A 14544-nucleotide genomic window follows, 5' to 3' on the forward strand; every position below is an offset into this window, starting at 1 on the left:
CGGTCAAATTTTAAATGGATTTCTACGGCATTTGTAGAACGAATTTTTATTAGTATTAATTCTGCAATTTTTTCAAATATTTGTGGCATAAAGTTACCTATGAGGTGTAAATAATAAAAGCCATCTATTATTTCTACGTTAATAAATGTGGGATCAACCATTTCGGTATTCGATTTCAAAGTTTTCGCAAATGTTGCTTTAGGAGTTTTCAACATTTCACCAGTACATGAAAAAAGTGCAGGCGGAGTGAGTGCGAGTGGAAAAGTCTAGCAATGTTCTAGATTCATTTACTTTTATATGATAACTGCCAGAAGCGGTACAAAGATGTCTCGTTAGATTTGCATCAACACCTTCTTATTTTTATCTTTTGTCATGAGAACTTTTGTGATGTTTTGGGAAGCCAATTTGATGATCTTGTTACGTTTTATAGGTTTCTCAAATCTTCCAAAAGTTGAAGAGCAATTTTAAATAAACTCTAATTTTTTTTGACTGTCAGTTTCTTTGACGTTCAGCAGGAAATCAGCAGGCAACTTTTTTAGATGTAGCTTTGCCAGTCGAAATATTAAACAACTGTTGGTGATCAACTGTATTATCAAACGGTAGTTTCTTTTATTCCCTTACCTACCTCGTGATTTTACTTTTAATTTTTGTTAGGAATACCATTTTAATTTAAATAAAATATTTTATTTCAGTTGCATTTTCGTTTCTAATTTTATTCCCAAACGTGGAAATAAATATATTATTTTGAATCAAATAAAAGGCAAATATGGAGCACAGTTTTTTATTTAATCTTGCCCAAGTATGTTGCCTTTTTCCATGGCATGGCTTTTCTGCCATTTTAAGTTTTGCTCTATTTAGAAGCTTATGGATTATTACCAAATTGCTTTCAATAATGGTTATGATTCCAATATCATCCATAAGCTTCTAAATAGAGCAAAATTTAAAATTACAAAAAAGTTTACTTATTCATCACAATGCTTGCTTCAACACAATGCCACAAATAACATCAGATATTTCTCCTTTATTTATATCAGCAAGATTTCCAAAAAAATATCAAAACTTTTTACTTATACAATTGAAGACATCAAAATTTCCTTCAAGTCACACAAGACTTTAGGTTCCTTTTTAATTAACACCAAAGATAGGATGAACATTCTTACAAAAGTGTTATTTATAAATTAAAATGTGATGATTGTGATGCCTCTTATGTAGGTAGAACTACTCGAAAGTTATCTACTAGAATCACAGAACATTTGAAAAGACCAAAATCTTCAAGTTTTGATCACCATTTATTTCCAGTAAACATAATTTTAATATAATACTGGTTCATCTATTTTACATGACATTAGTAGAAAGAAAAACTACCTGGAGTTGGGAAACAAATGAAAACTCTCGTTGTATTAATACTCAAATTAATTTAAATTGTACTAAATTTAAAACTATTTTAATACTTTTTTATACTTTACTATTTTTAAAAATTTTATTGCAGCTTCACCTCGTAAGGGACCCAACTCGACGGTTTAGACTTCCTACACTGAGTATACCCATTAAGAGTTTATTAATTTCATATTTTAATTTTTTTTATAATTTTTTCAATATTAATATTTAATTCATCAATAACTAGCAAAACAAACTTGTTCATGATCAATTGATCTATATATTGTTCTGAAGCTATTTTCTTGTGGCATTTTAAAGTAATTACTATTTAAATGGAAATAAGCCACAATTAAAGGTTAAAGTACGTTTATTGGCGTTTCAATTTCCACTTCGGAAATCGTTCTCAAAATACAAACATTGGTAAATTTATCATTTAAATAGTAATTAATTGATCTATAGTTGGCGTTTATTACTCTCCATTTTTTTTCGTAATTTAGATATACCATCTTCATAGTTGTATATTTTAACATATCCCACATGATCAGTGGGTCTTGAGCAATACTTTGACATTTTAGTTTTATGGTTCTCCCATTGACTTTGGGTTTATTTATACAGTTTGTCTTTAACTTGGATTTTTAATTCTAAGTATTTCAATTTCATAGTTCGATTTCTTCTTTTCTACATTATTGGTAGTGCTTGGTAGACCTTTTTATTGTAGTGAACCATCCACTATCTAATGGATTTTTTAGTCTAGTTTTAATATTCACACTCTATGTCCACTTCAGTTGCCCCCAAACTAGCACCCAAATTATTACTGACAGGTAGTGTCAGTTCGACTTTTGGTCAATGTTCAGTTCACCATAGAATTTTAAAATGTGCAGATCATATCACCATGATTGTGACTGCTCATCTCAGTTGTCATATGTCAGATGTCACTTTAACATTTCCGTTAAGACCATGAGCCATTCACTTTCCTTCTGTCACCCACTATGTAGCTTCTTCAAATTTAAAATTTTTTAAACTGTTTGCCCTTTGTCCAGTGTTGTGTAAATGTATTATTTATTGTTTTTGACATTTATAAAAGTGCTGAATAGCCTATAATTTTGACGAAGTAAGTCTAAAACGTTATATAAAATTTTTTTCATCAACCATTAACTCTGGGTTTTTTTCGAAGTTAATTAATAACTTTAAATTACTTTTTTCGTTTCTTGGCTTATTTCAGATGCCCCTGAAGATGCTCTGAGAGCGAAAGTACTTAGGCAAGACTAAATAAAAAATTGTGGTCGATATTTGCCTTTATTATTTTATTTATTGGAGCATTCAACCATATATCACTTTACAAAAATATATTAGTTTATGAGTTTATTATTCAAAAAGTAGAAGAAATAGAAGAATGCATTGGAAGAACCATAAGGGATGAAGCCAAAAATGTATGTAAGGATGGAGTAAGAAAAACGTAAAAAATTTTAAGATTAGCAGTAAGAGCTTATTATTGTGAGTTAGAAGTCTCGTGTTTTATTTATTATTACCACAAATGCGATTAAAACAAGAACAAAGATATTTTATCAAAGGTACTTTTGGCAACATAATTGTTATTTTTAGGTAAAAATGGTTACAAAAATGTTACGTAACGTTTAGGTAGAGGAGGGGGATCTTGTAAAACGTTACGGTGCGTTATATGGGAGGGGGGGGGGGGGTCAAAAATCTTTAAAAATTTCGTTACGTAATACTTGAACGCGCCCGAAGAACATAGAGGTTGAATCTATTTTGAGATTGCAAAGAGACGATTGAGCTGTTGGCTCATTTGGTTAGGATGGACAACCAAAGACAAACTAAAAAAAGGGGCACAAAATCTGCAATGGAAAAAAAAGTTGAAAGATCAAGAACAACTTTTAATAATGAAATAAGCAAAATATTGAATAAGAGAGAAGAAACATGGAATGAAGCAAAAACAATGAAACGAAACAGAAAGGACTGAAAGAACTTTGTACATGGCTACAATTTCGATAAAAATAATTATTTACCATTTTTATATAGTTTGTATTGGAAACATTGTTGAGACATTAACAACTTTTTCATTTATTATTTTGGAGAGTGTATATATATTATATATCCAAATACCCAACAACCTTCGGATAAATTATGGAAATTACAATTATCTTGAGCAAAGAACTACTAAACAAATAAAAATTCAATGTATTTATAATGCAAAACCTGTTCTATAAATATATTTTCATCCTTTAGGTTGTACAAGTTCATTTCGATTCCAAAGATCGGACTGTGAAGTAGTATATCGGGTTAGTGCGAGTGATCACTAGTCAATATGACAAGGTTTTTTATATGTTCAATTATATTCTTGTTCGCGAATGTTGCTACCGCGTCGAAACCTTTGCGTAAGTATTGTCAATAATCAATGCAATAAACTAGTTTTCGGGACCGGCTCAGGTCTCGTAAAAAATAGCTACATACTTTAATAATTATTGAGAATACGATTAAAGCCCAGTGAAAGAGTCCATCTAACAAAATGTTAATTTTTAAAGTTTTAAATTTTTTTACTTTTACTATAGAAATATATATTTTCCTATATTTATATAAATGTAGGCTTAAAATAAAATGATAATTTTTAATAATATTTTACATATTATATATATATATATATATATATATATATATATATATATATATATATATATATATATATATATATATATATATATAATGTCGGTTTACAACGTTCTTCGACGTCTTCCGATTTCCAATCTCCATCTCATTCTATCGTTCCATAGATTGTCCTCCAGTTCTCTTTCTCTGATTTCTTTATCAACTCCTCTCCACCTTCTTCTAGGCCTTCCTGGTCTCCGCCTACCTCTTGGTTGCCATTCAAGAATTTGTCTTGGTATTCTATTCTCCGGCATTCTCCTTACGTGTCCTTACCATCTGAGTTGTGTCGTTTTGAAGTCATCAACAATATTATGTGTAACCCCCATGATTTCTCGGACTCTCTCGTTTGTTATTCTGTCGCGTCTGGAGATTCCCGCCGAGCGGCGCCAGAAGTTCATTTCTGTTGCTCTAAGCATTTTCTCTGTTCTGTATTTTAGGGGCCACACTTCGCATCCATATGTTGTGATACTTTTTATTATGGTGTTGTATATTCCTCTTTTATTTTCTTTAGAGATGTTTTTATCCCACAGCACGCTGTTCAGTAAGGCTATGCCTTTCCTTATCTGTGTATTTCGTTCCTTAATGGCTGCATTTAATTTTCCGTCCTGAGTGATCTTTACTCCTAGGTATTTGTAGTCATCACATAGCTTGATCTCTTGATTTTCCTCTACGAGAAGGTTATGTTGATCTCCTCCGATACTCATGTACTCAGTTTTTTCCATATTCACTTAAAAACCCCACTCTGTAAACTCTTCTAATAGTTTTCGCATCATGTAACTAAGGTCTTCAGAGTCCTGTGCGGTGATGACCTGGTCATCCGCAAAGCACAGAGTGTACACAGAAGTTAAGTCTATTAGTGGTATGCCCATATTCGTACATTTTTTCTTCCATTTGTTGAGTGCTGCTTCGAGGTATATTTTGAATAATGTTGGGGATATACAGCATCCTTGTCTTAGTCCTTTAGTCACTTTGAATCCCGGTGTTATTAGATTTCCTGTTTTAATTCTTGTTGTTTGTTGGTAGTACAACGTTTTTACTGCTTCAATCAATTCTATATTTATATTTTTTTTCCCCAGTGCCTCCCATAATTTATTAAGCGGGATACTATCATATGCTTTCCTAAGGTCTACGAACGCCAGATGGACTTCTTGGCCACGAGCAACTTTCTTTTCAATTATCTGAGTAATAGAAAAGACATGGTCTATTGTAGATCGATCTGCACGAAAACCAGCCTGTTCTTCGGCTTGCATATCTTGGTATTCTTCTTCTATCCGATTTTTTATTATTTTCCCATATATTCTGCTAATACTACTAGTAATTGCAATTCCTCTATAGTTTTCAGGTTTCGATTTATCTCCCTTTTTATGGATGGTGCTCATATGCGATTCTTTCCATTTCTCAGGTAGTTCATGTTTATTTATGCATTCCTGGAAACGTTGTCGTAGTCGTTGGATTAGTTATTTGGGTCCATGTTTAATGAGTTTCGGAGCTACATTTCCTGGGCCAGGTGATTTGCCATTCTTTAGATGTCTGCATATGGTTTCGAGTTCTCTCTCATTTATTCTGATTGGTGATCCTATCAGCCTGATGCCTTGTAAACCATAGTTCTCTATCTGTTTGAAGGGCTCTCTTGTCTCTGTTAGTAAATCCTTAAAGTATTCTTCCCAAGTTTGCGGTGATATGTAATCATATGATAATATTTTACATAAAAGAAGTAAATACATTCCGCAAATACCCCACTCTTATGGTTGTTATCTAGAAAATCACATAAATAATAATAATTAATTCATTATTGAAAAATTTATATTGTTAAATAAAATTGCCTATATTTCTATAGCTATATTTCTATAATTCTTCACGTCCATAAGACCAAGGTGTCCTGCTACATTACTCGCCACCGGAGTCGAGGTCGTCCACGTGGTTTTCTTCCCATACCAGTCTCTCTATTCTTTCGTCAGAAAGTCTTTTGAGCGTTCAGCCAACTCGAATCTTCTCGACTTTATTTCTCTTACTATATTGACGTTTGCGTATAGTTCTTTTAGCTCTTTGATAGTTCTTATTGTCCCATAGTCCCAACAACCGCCGGCCCAAAGACCTTCCTTATGATTTTCCCCAAACACGTAGTCGCTGTGCGTTTGCCTTTGTTTTCGTCCACATCTCGCTATCGTACATTATTATTGATCTTATGACTTTTTTATATTTTGAAGTAGGTAAAGATATTTGTTCTCAGCTTGTATCCTATTGTTTATTTCTTGCGATAGTTAGTCCTAAGTTAATGGCACAGGCAAAGCCAAAAGGCTAGTTTTTTTGTTATCTGTTATTGTCTTACGTTATTGTTGTTACAAGATACTTAAATTCTCTGACGCATTCAAATCAAAGTTAACACCCTGGCTGCCATGAGTACCCAATTTTGGGTCTCAGATAATTTATTGGAGTAGACGCTAGTACCAACATATAAGACTCTGTTCAGTATGCATTTATTAACCACGTGTGCCCGAAATAAGCTGCATCTGTATAGTTTTCATATGGAAACAATATATAGTGGCTGTGAAGAGCTGAAAACATATTTGGCTAACACTTCTGATGACAGCACTACACTTCGCTATGTGCTATTAGTTGTGCCCCATATTCAGCCGCATAAGACGAAGTGTGGAGGGTACATTCATCAATCATTTGCTTTATTCGCACGCTTAAGCAAATACGCCTATTCGTCCACTTGTTGGTTTTTTGACACACTTCAAAGGACACGAATAAGCCGAATGCACGACGAATATATGTGTCGACTGCCCACACTTCGGTCGCACCAGTGGTGGTTGTTTCGCTGTTTATCTTAACCTAACTTTATTGTAATTATAGTTAAGTGAGCCATGTGCATAGACAACCAAATATACCTACTCGGAATAAATGACAGTTAGAGAAATTAATAATTTGCGAATGTGAAATAGGGTTAAGTGTTAGTTTAAAATGTTTAGTTTATATAAAGTTAATGATTTAAGTTTATATTCTGATCTGAAAAGCCTAAATGTCGATAAAATTCTCGATAGAAAAGTAAGGAATTCTCTAGATCACGGAGGATATCTTGTTTGCGAAATGGACTATTCCAGAAAATTTAGATATGGAGGAAATGGAGCAAATCGAATAGGATTTCTTGCCAGATGGTTCTGGAAGATTAAAAAGGTATAAATACTCGGTGATTTGGATTCAAAATGGCCAGTCAATTAGTAAGAAAGTTAGTTAGAAGATAGACACATTTAGTTAGTGAAGTCAATTGTTCAGTAAGTTCAAGATAGTCAGTCAGAAGGTCCAGATGTTCAATATAATAAGTTTAATGAAGATTAATAAACAGTATAAAGATAATATTATTGAAGATTAAAAATTATGTTATGTAAAAATGGTAATTGGATAATGGAAGAAAGTGTCAATTGAAAATTAAAATTATATAATATTTGGTGATTGGATATTGGTGTATTAAAAAGAAGAATAAATATAAATGCTATTAAGAAGAAAAATATTTTAAATTGGTGGAAGCTGATAATTGGAAAAAGTAATTTCACAAAAACAAGGATAACCGAAGCTGAGAACGAAGACATTGAGTGGTGATTAAAATCTTTATTTTGGAGAACATTTTCATTTAGGCATTCAGTGAAAGAAAGGTACAAAATTTTGTTAATATAATTTAGTTAGTATCATAAGAATTTCAATTTTAAAGATAGTTTGTTTAAAATTTACATTATCTATATAATTTAATTAGTTTCATAAGAATTTTAATTTAAAGATAGTTTATTTTAAATTTTACATTGGTTATGTTAGATATATATGTGTGTTTCATAATAGATATAATAAAGATAATTTCAAAAAGTGCTTACAAACTAATTCTTTGAGAACCGCGATAAAAACCCTATATCTATTATTAAAAACACTCATTGCTCATCATTCACAAATAATACATCATCACAATATATATATATATATATATATATATATATATATATATATATATATATATATATATATATATATATATACAAATACACTTATGATCAGTTAGATTCAAAAAAAGGGATTAATGGGCATGCAGCTAAATTAAATTAATAAAGCCAAGAGAACTCTTTTGTTCAGTAATCAAATATATTTCGGTATGCTTTATACCATCATCAGTGATTGAAATTTGAGATTGCGGCCATTAGATTGAAATGGCATGTAAGAAATCTTCGAAAAAAAAAATAAACATATCGCCATGTTAAGTGGAGTTACAATTTAAAAAAAAAACATTGGTTTAAGGAATGAATAACATTCTCACAGGACACTTTAAAAACTTTATATTATTATATTAGAAACTTTGAAAGCTTCATTGTTAGGTACAATGTAAAAAACCTAAATAAATTTTTTTTAAATCACTACGTATACCCTTTATTGATGTTATTGATGTGTGATAATTTGACTATTCTGTTTTTTAAAGCCAATTCAACAAAGGGTTATTAGAACTGAAAGACATTTTATTAGAGAATTCATACCCAATTAAAATAATTAACAAATTTTTATTTAACAATCCTAATAATAGAATGATTGACATGAATCAAACAAGAGAACCAAATCAACAAATCGTGCAATCTCAATTTACTTTCGCATCACTACCTTACATACCAACATTAACACCCAAACTAACTAAAGTCTTTGCTAACTATTCTCATATTAAAATTGCAACTAAAAATGTTAAAACATTAGCACAAAACATGTACACAAAAACTAAATCACCTATTAGCATTATGAAAAGCTCAAATGTAATTTATAGAATACCATGCGAAAATTGTGATAAGTCATACATCGGACACACATCTAGAAATCTAATAGGCAGACTAACATCACATAAAAGTGACCTTAGAAATAATAAAAATGCGTGTGCATTAATAGATCATGCAATTAATAAAAATCATTCATTTAATTTCAATGAAACTAATATATTAAGACGTGAAAACCAATTAAATAAAGGAGAATTCTTAGAAATGGTATGCATAAATAAATATCAATGCGTTAATAAAAAAACTGATATTGATAAACTAAGCAATATCTATAATTACATTTTGTCTTACGAAAATTAATACTATAATTTTCTAATATTAGATTTTCCTGCCCTATTAATGACTGCAACCTCAAAATAAAACTGTATTTTACATAATGTGTCAGTCAATAATACCTAACTACTTATATATATATATATATATATATATATATATATATATATATATATATATATATATATATATATATATATATATGTATATATATATATATATGTATATATATATATATATGTATATATATATATTTTACATAATGTGTCAGTCAATAATACCTAACTACTTTATATATATATATATATATATATATATATATATATATATATATATATATATATATATGTATATATATAGCTTTCATTCTCTCGATCATCAATAGAATAAGCTTATGTAGAATAACATTATACAAAATATTCTTGGGTTTTATGCGTTTTAGGTTTTACAACTATTTTCCATTAATTTAATTAAAAAATAAAAAAAACACCACGTGCGAACTTCTGCAAGGACCACCGACTAATAAGCCTAATGAGTCACTTTTTGAAACTTTTCCTGAGAATACTTCACACTAGATTGTTTAAGAAATGTGAAGAGGTCAGTGGATGGAGTCAGTTTGGTTTCAAAAATGGACTTGGCACGAGAGAGGCGATCTTTAGTATGCAAACATTGATACAGAATTGTTTAGATCAAAGAAAGGATGTTTTTATCTGTTTCATCGATTACGAGAAAGCATTCGATAATGTAAAACATGAATTGATGATAAAATACCTACAAGAGTTGGGATTGGATGCAAAGGATATAAGAATCATTGCCAATCTGTATTGGAATCAGACAGCAACGAAACAGAAGATTTCTCCATTAAAAAAGGAGTAAGGCAAGGTTCTATACTGTCTCCAATGCTGTTCAATTTATACGTAGAAAAAGCCTTCGCAGAAGCAGTGGAAGACTCTAATAAGGGTATTAAAGTTAACGGCATATTTATTAATAACATCAGGTATGCCGATGATACAGCCATAGTGGCAGATAACATCGAAGATCTTCAGTGCCTTTTGAATGATCTAACTCTTGCAAGTGAAGCTCGGGGTTTGAAAATAAATATCAAGAAGACAAAATCAATGATTATAAGTAGAAATGATTACCCCAACGCAAAGATATATGTCTCTGGAGAAGAAATCGAACAAGTCAGGCAATTCAAATACTTGGGATGTTTGCTGAATGAGGGTTGGGACCCCGAGAATGAAATAAAGAGCAGAGTTGAACAAGACAGAAATGCTTTTTTGAGGCTTCGTAAGTTTCTGACTGATCGCAAATTGGACTTCAACCTCCGATACAAGATGCTTAAGTGTTACGTGTGGCCTGTTCTCCTGTACGGTATGGAAGCATGGACGTTAAAGGCCAGTTCCATTAACAAACTTGAAGTGTTCGAAATGTGGTGCCTGCGTCGAATGCTCAGAATATCATGGACGGACAGGGTCAGAAATGAGGAAGTACTCAGAAGAGCGGGCTTACAGGATAGGGAACTTTTTAATTATGTAAAAAGTAAGAAGACTGCATACTTGGGGCACATTATACGAGGAGAACGATACACTTTTCAGCAACTGATACTCGAAGGGAAAATAGAGGGTAGGAGAGGTCTCGGACGTAAAAAAATGTCATGGCTGCGCAATATTCGACAATGGACAGGAATCCACAGCTATGAAATGCTTCGCAATGCTGCTAAAAACAGAATTATTTAATCCAGAATATTTAACATCTCACCTGACAAGACGATGTACGGTGGACGCCTACGCAGAAATGCATGGCACCTTAAGAAGAAGAATTAAAAAATGATGAACTTAAAAATAAAATCATTAAAATTACAGCAATTTAATTACTTCCTATTTGTTGACAATTTAATTAATACGTACACTAATAGTAGAGTAACATAATATTATTACAATATTATTTAGTTTTATATTATACAACTTTCAAAAACAAATTAACTCTTACAAAGGTTACATTAGGTATGGAAATAATTAGCATTAAAAATTTTCTATATAGGAAAGAAGACCAATAATTTCATTGAAGTGAAGGCAATTTATTTTATTAATTTATTATAGGGAATAATCCCGGCCAAGAATATATATATATATATATATATATATATATATATATATATATATATATATATATATATATATATATATATATTATATGTTACCCTTAAAATTGCGGGAGCTATATCTGCTTTCTGTGGTTTTCCGGGTTTGGTTCCGCAAAAATCATTATTTTGACGACGTTTCGGCAAGCACGCACTTGCCATTGTCAAGTCAGGTAGTAACGCTTCTTGCTGGTGCTTGAAGTAATTTTTTTTCTCTGTGCTGAATGTAATTCTTATTACATAGGTCAGACTGGGCGGTCACTTAAGGGTACATTAACCTCCCACCGCAGTTTTATTAATTTATCTCAGCACAACTGTGCTCTGGCAGAACATGCTATCACCACTAAAAGTAAGGTCAATTATGAAGAGGTTAAAATTCTTTGCAATTAAAGAAATTTCACTAAAAGGCAGTTTCTTAAAATGTTTTACATACTTAAACATCCAAATGCTCTCAATAAGAGAACTGACATTAGTAACTTGAGTCAAATCTATCACCTGCAGAACTGAATTTTATTTGGATCCTTTATACAGTTTTCATTAGCTGAAATTTAATAATTTTTATAGACTTCATACCTTAATGACCCCTTAAAAAATAATTAACTAAATAATTAATGAATAATAATAAATACATATATATATATATATATATATATATATATATATATATATATATATATATATATATATATATATATATATCACCATCACCAAATACGTATAAATTCATCACCATTACAAATAAGTAAATCAGAGATGGAAGAAATAACCAAATCCCTGAAAAATGGAAAATCCCCTGGTCCTGGTGACATCCCTGCAGAATTAGTGAAAGCCGGTACAGACAAACTCCAGGAACAGTTAAGAAAACTCTTTCAAGACTGCTTGAATGGAGCCAAATTACCAAAAGAGTGGAAATGATCTATCATGTCAACTATCCACAAAAAGGGCAGCAAGGATCAGTGTGAAAATTACAGAGGAATTGCGGTAAACAGCACAATAAGTAGGATGTATGGGAAACTTATTAAGAACAAAATAGAAAATGACTATAGAGATTACGAAGCAGAGGAACAAGCTGGTTTTAGAGCTGGGCGATCCACAGTAGACCACCTGTACTCTATTACGCAAGTTATTGAAAAAAAAACAGCTGTCAATAAAGAAGTTCACCTGATGTACGTAGACTTACAAAAAGCATATGACAGTGTACCCCTAAGTAAACTATGGTCAACCCTACAGCAAACCAACATTAAGCATGGTCTTATCAAAGCAGTCCAAAGTCTGTATAATGGAACGACTGCAAAAATTAAAACTGGATCAAGGATATCTAAAGGATTTAAGGTCACGAAAGGATTAAAGCAGGGTTGCTGTATTTCGCCTACCCTTTTCAAAATTTATCTGGAACAAGCACTCAAGCTGTGGAAAAGAAAATGTAATGGCATGGGAATTCCTCTCAATGACGAGACTACACTGTACACCTTATGTTTCTCTGATGACCAAATACTGATTGCTCAGGATCATGACGACTTGAGTTACATGACTCGGAAGCTAATAGAAGAATATAACAAATGGGGTCTCGAAGTCAACATTAAGAAAACTGAAGCCATGTGTATTGGAGGGACAAAACAGTCCATTGTATTAGACGATGGGGTAGAAATTAGAAACTGTGATGAATACAAGTACCTGGGTATGAAGATAACTCAAGATGGAACACTCGATGCTGCTATAAAAGACAGAAACATACAGGGTAGAAAAGCCATATCCATGATGAACGGAATTCTGTGGGACCAAACAATATCTAAAGCGAACAAACAACTTATATACAACACCATACTTAAAAGTGTAATCACATATGGCAGCGAAGTTTGGCAAATGAAACAAAGAACAAAGAAACTGTTACTAGCAACAGAAATGGACTTCTGGAGAAGAGCAGCAGGAAAATCAAGAAGAGATCGGATACCAAATGAGAGAATACGTGAAATGATGGGAGTCAAGCATACAATAGTTGATGACATAAAAACAAAACAGTTAATATGGTACGGCCATGTACAGAGAATGCCAGATGACAGGATTCCAAAACAGATTTTGACGTGGACACCACAAGGGAGAAGGAAAAGAGGAAGGCCGAGAAAAAGCTGGAGAGAGGGAATTGAAAAAGAACTAGAGGAAAGAGAAATCCCTCCAGGCTTATGGCTGAATAGAGAAGAATGGTTAGGAGTCGGAAGGCGTCGGAGAACGCTGTAAACCGATAGTAGTAGTAGTATAAATACATAATTATTTAAATATTAATACATATGTACTTGTTAATTGCATTTGCATAGTTGCTTGTTGGATATAATGAACCACACATTATTGAATGATATAGAATTATGATTTATTCATCTCTTTATGACTTATATACAATTGTGAATCGTTCGTGCTCCATGTAAGCACTAGTTGTGTCCTCACATGTTAGTGCAAAGTTGAGATCCACATTGCTAGAGGTATATCCTCACAGTTTAATATAAAGTTGAGATCAACATTAATAATAGAGGTGTTTTTTTTAAATCCTTGTTCACTTCATTGATGTCAACTTACACTAACTTTGGCAACACTCTGGTATGCTAACTGATTTAAAATTACCGCCCTATTAAGTCGAGTTGATACCTCTGGTAATCGTTTGAAATTTGTGGATCTCTTTCAATACAACCTTTAAAGTAATCGCATTGTGCCTTTGATATCTAGTTTTAATTTTTCACTTATTGATTAGATATATAGATGGTTTATTGGTAAGAAATGAATATCAAAGTACATATTTTTTACAAGTCAAAGATAAAAAAATATATGTCAATATAGTTAATATACGCATCAATATAAATATAAAACTTAAAACATTGATACAGTGATACAGTAAAACATTTAACTTATACTGTTGACATTTACAACAAATTAAAATTGGAAGTAAAATACTCCTCATACGTAAAAAAGGCATTCACTATAAGGTAACTCTTAATTTTTGCCTTAAAGTGATGAAAATTAAGAGCTTTTATTCCGGCTGGCATTAAGTTGTAGAATTTTATGGCTAAGTACCTTGAACCATTTCTGGATCTCTTAAGTCGGCCAAATTCTGGTATAAGATTATTGTTAAATCTGATGGGATGATTGTGAAAATCTACATGCGCATTGTTTTGGCTAAGATTTTGTTTAATGTGCAACAGACACTGCATAATGTATACACAAAATAAAGTTAAAATTTTAAAAGCTCTAAAGGAGTTTCTACAGTCTGCTCTATAAATGAGCCCAAATATAATACGAACACAC

At 31.7% G+C, this 14544-nt stretch overlaps 1 protein-coding gene across 1 annotated transcript in view; it reads left to right on the top strand.

The window, feature by feature from the left end:
* Positions 1 to 3631: 3631 nt before the first annotated feature.
* LOC140433281 (protein takeout-like) overlaps positions 3632 to 14544 on the top strand; it is a 30742-nt gene continuing 19829 nt past the window's right edge. The window contains exon 1 of the mRNA XM_072521309.1: positions 3632 to 3770. Coding sequence (XP_072377410.1) covers positions 3701 to 3770 — 70 coding nt within the window. The 5' untranslated portion in view covers positions 3632 to 3700. The remainder of the gene's footprint in view (positions 3771 to 14544) is intronic.

This window comes from Diabrotica undecimpunctata, chromosome 2 (assembly GCF_040954645.1).
Source record: "Diabrotica undecimpunctata isolate CICGRU chromosome 2, icDiaUnde3, whole genome shotgun sequence".
In the NCBI taxonomy this organism is placed as follows: Eukaryota; Metazoa; Arthropoda; class Insecta; order Coleoptera; family Chrysomelidae; genus Diabrotica; species Diabrotica undecimpunctata.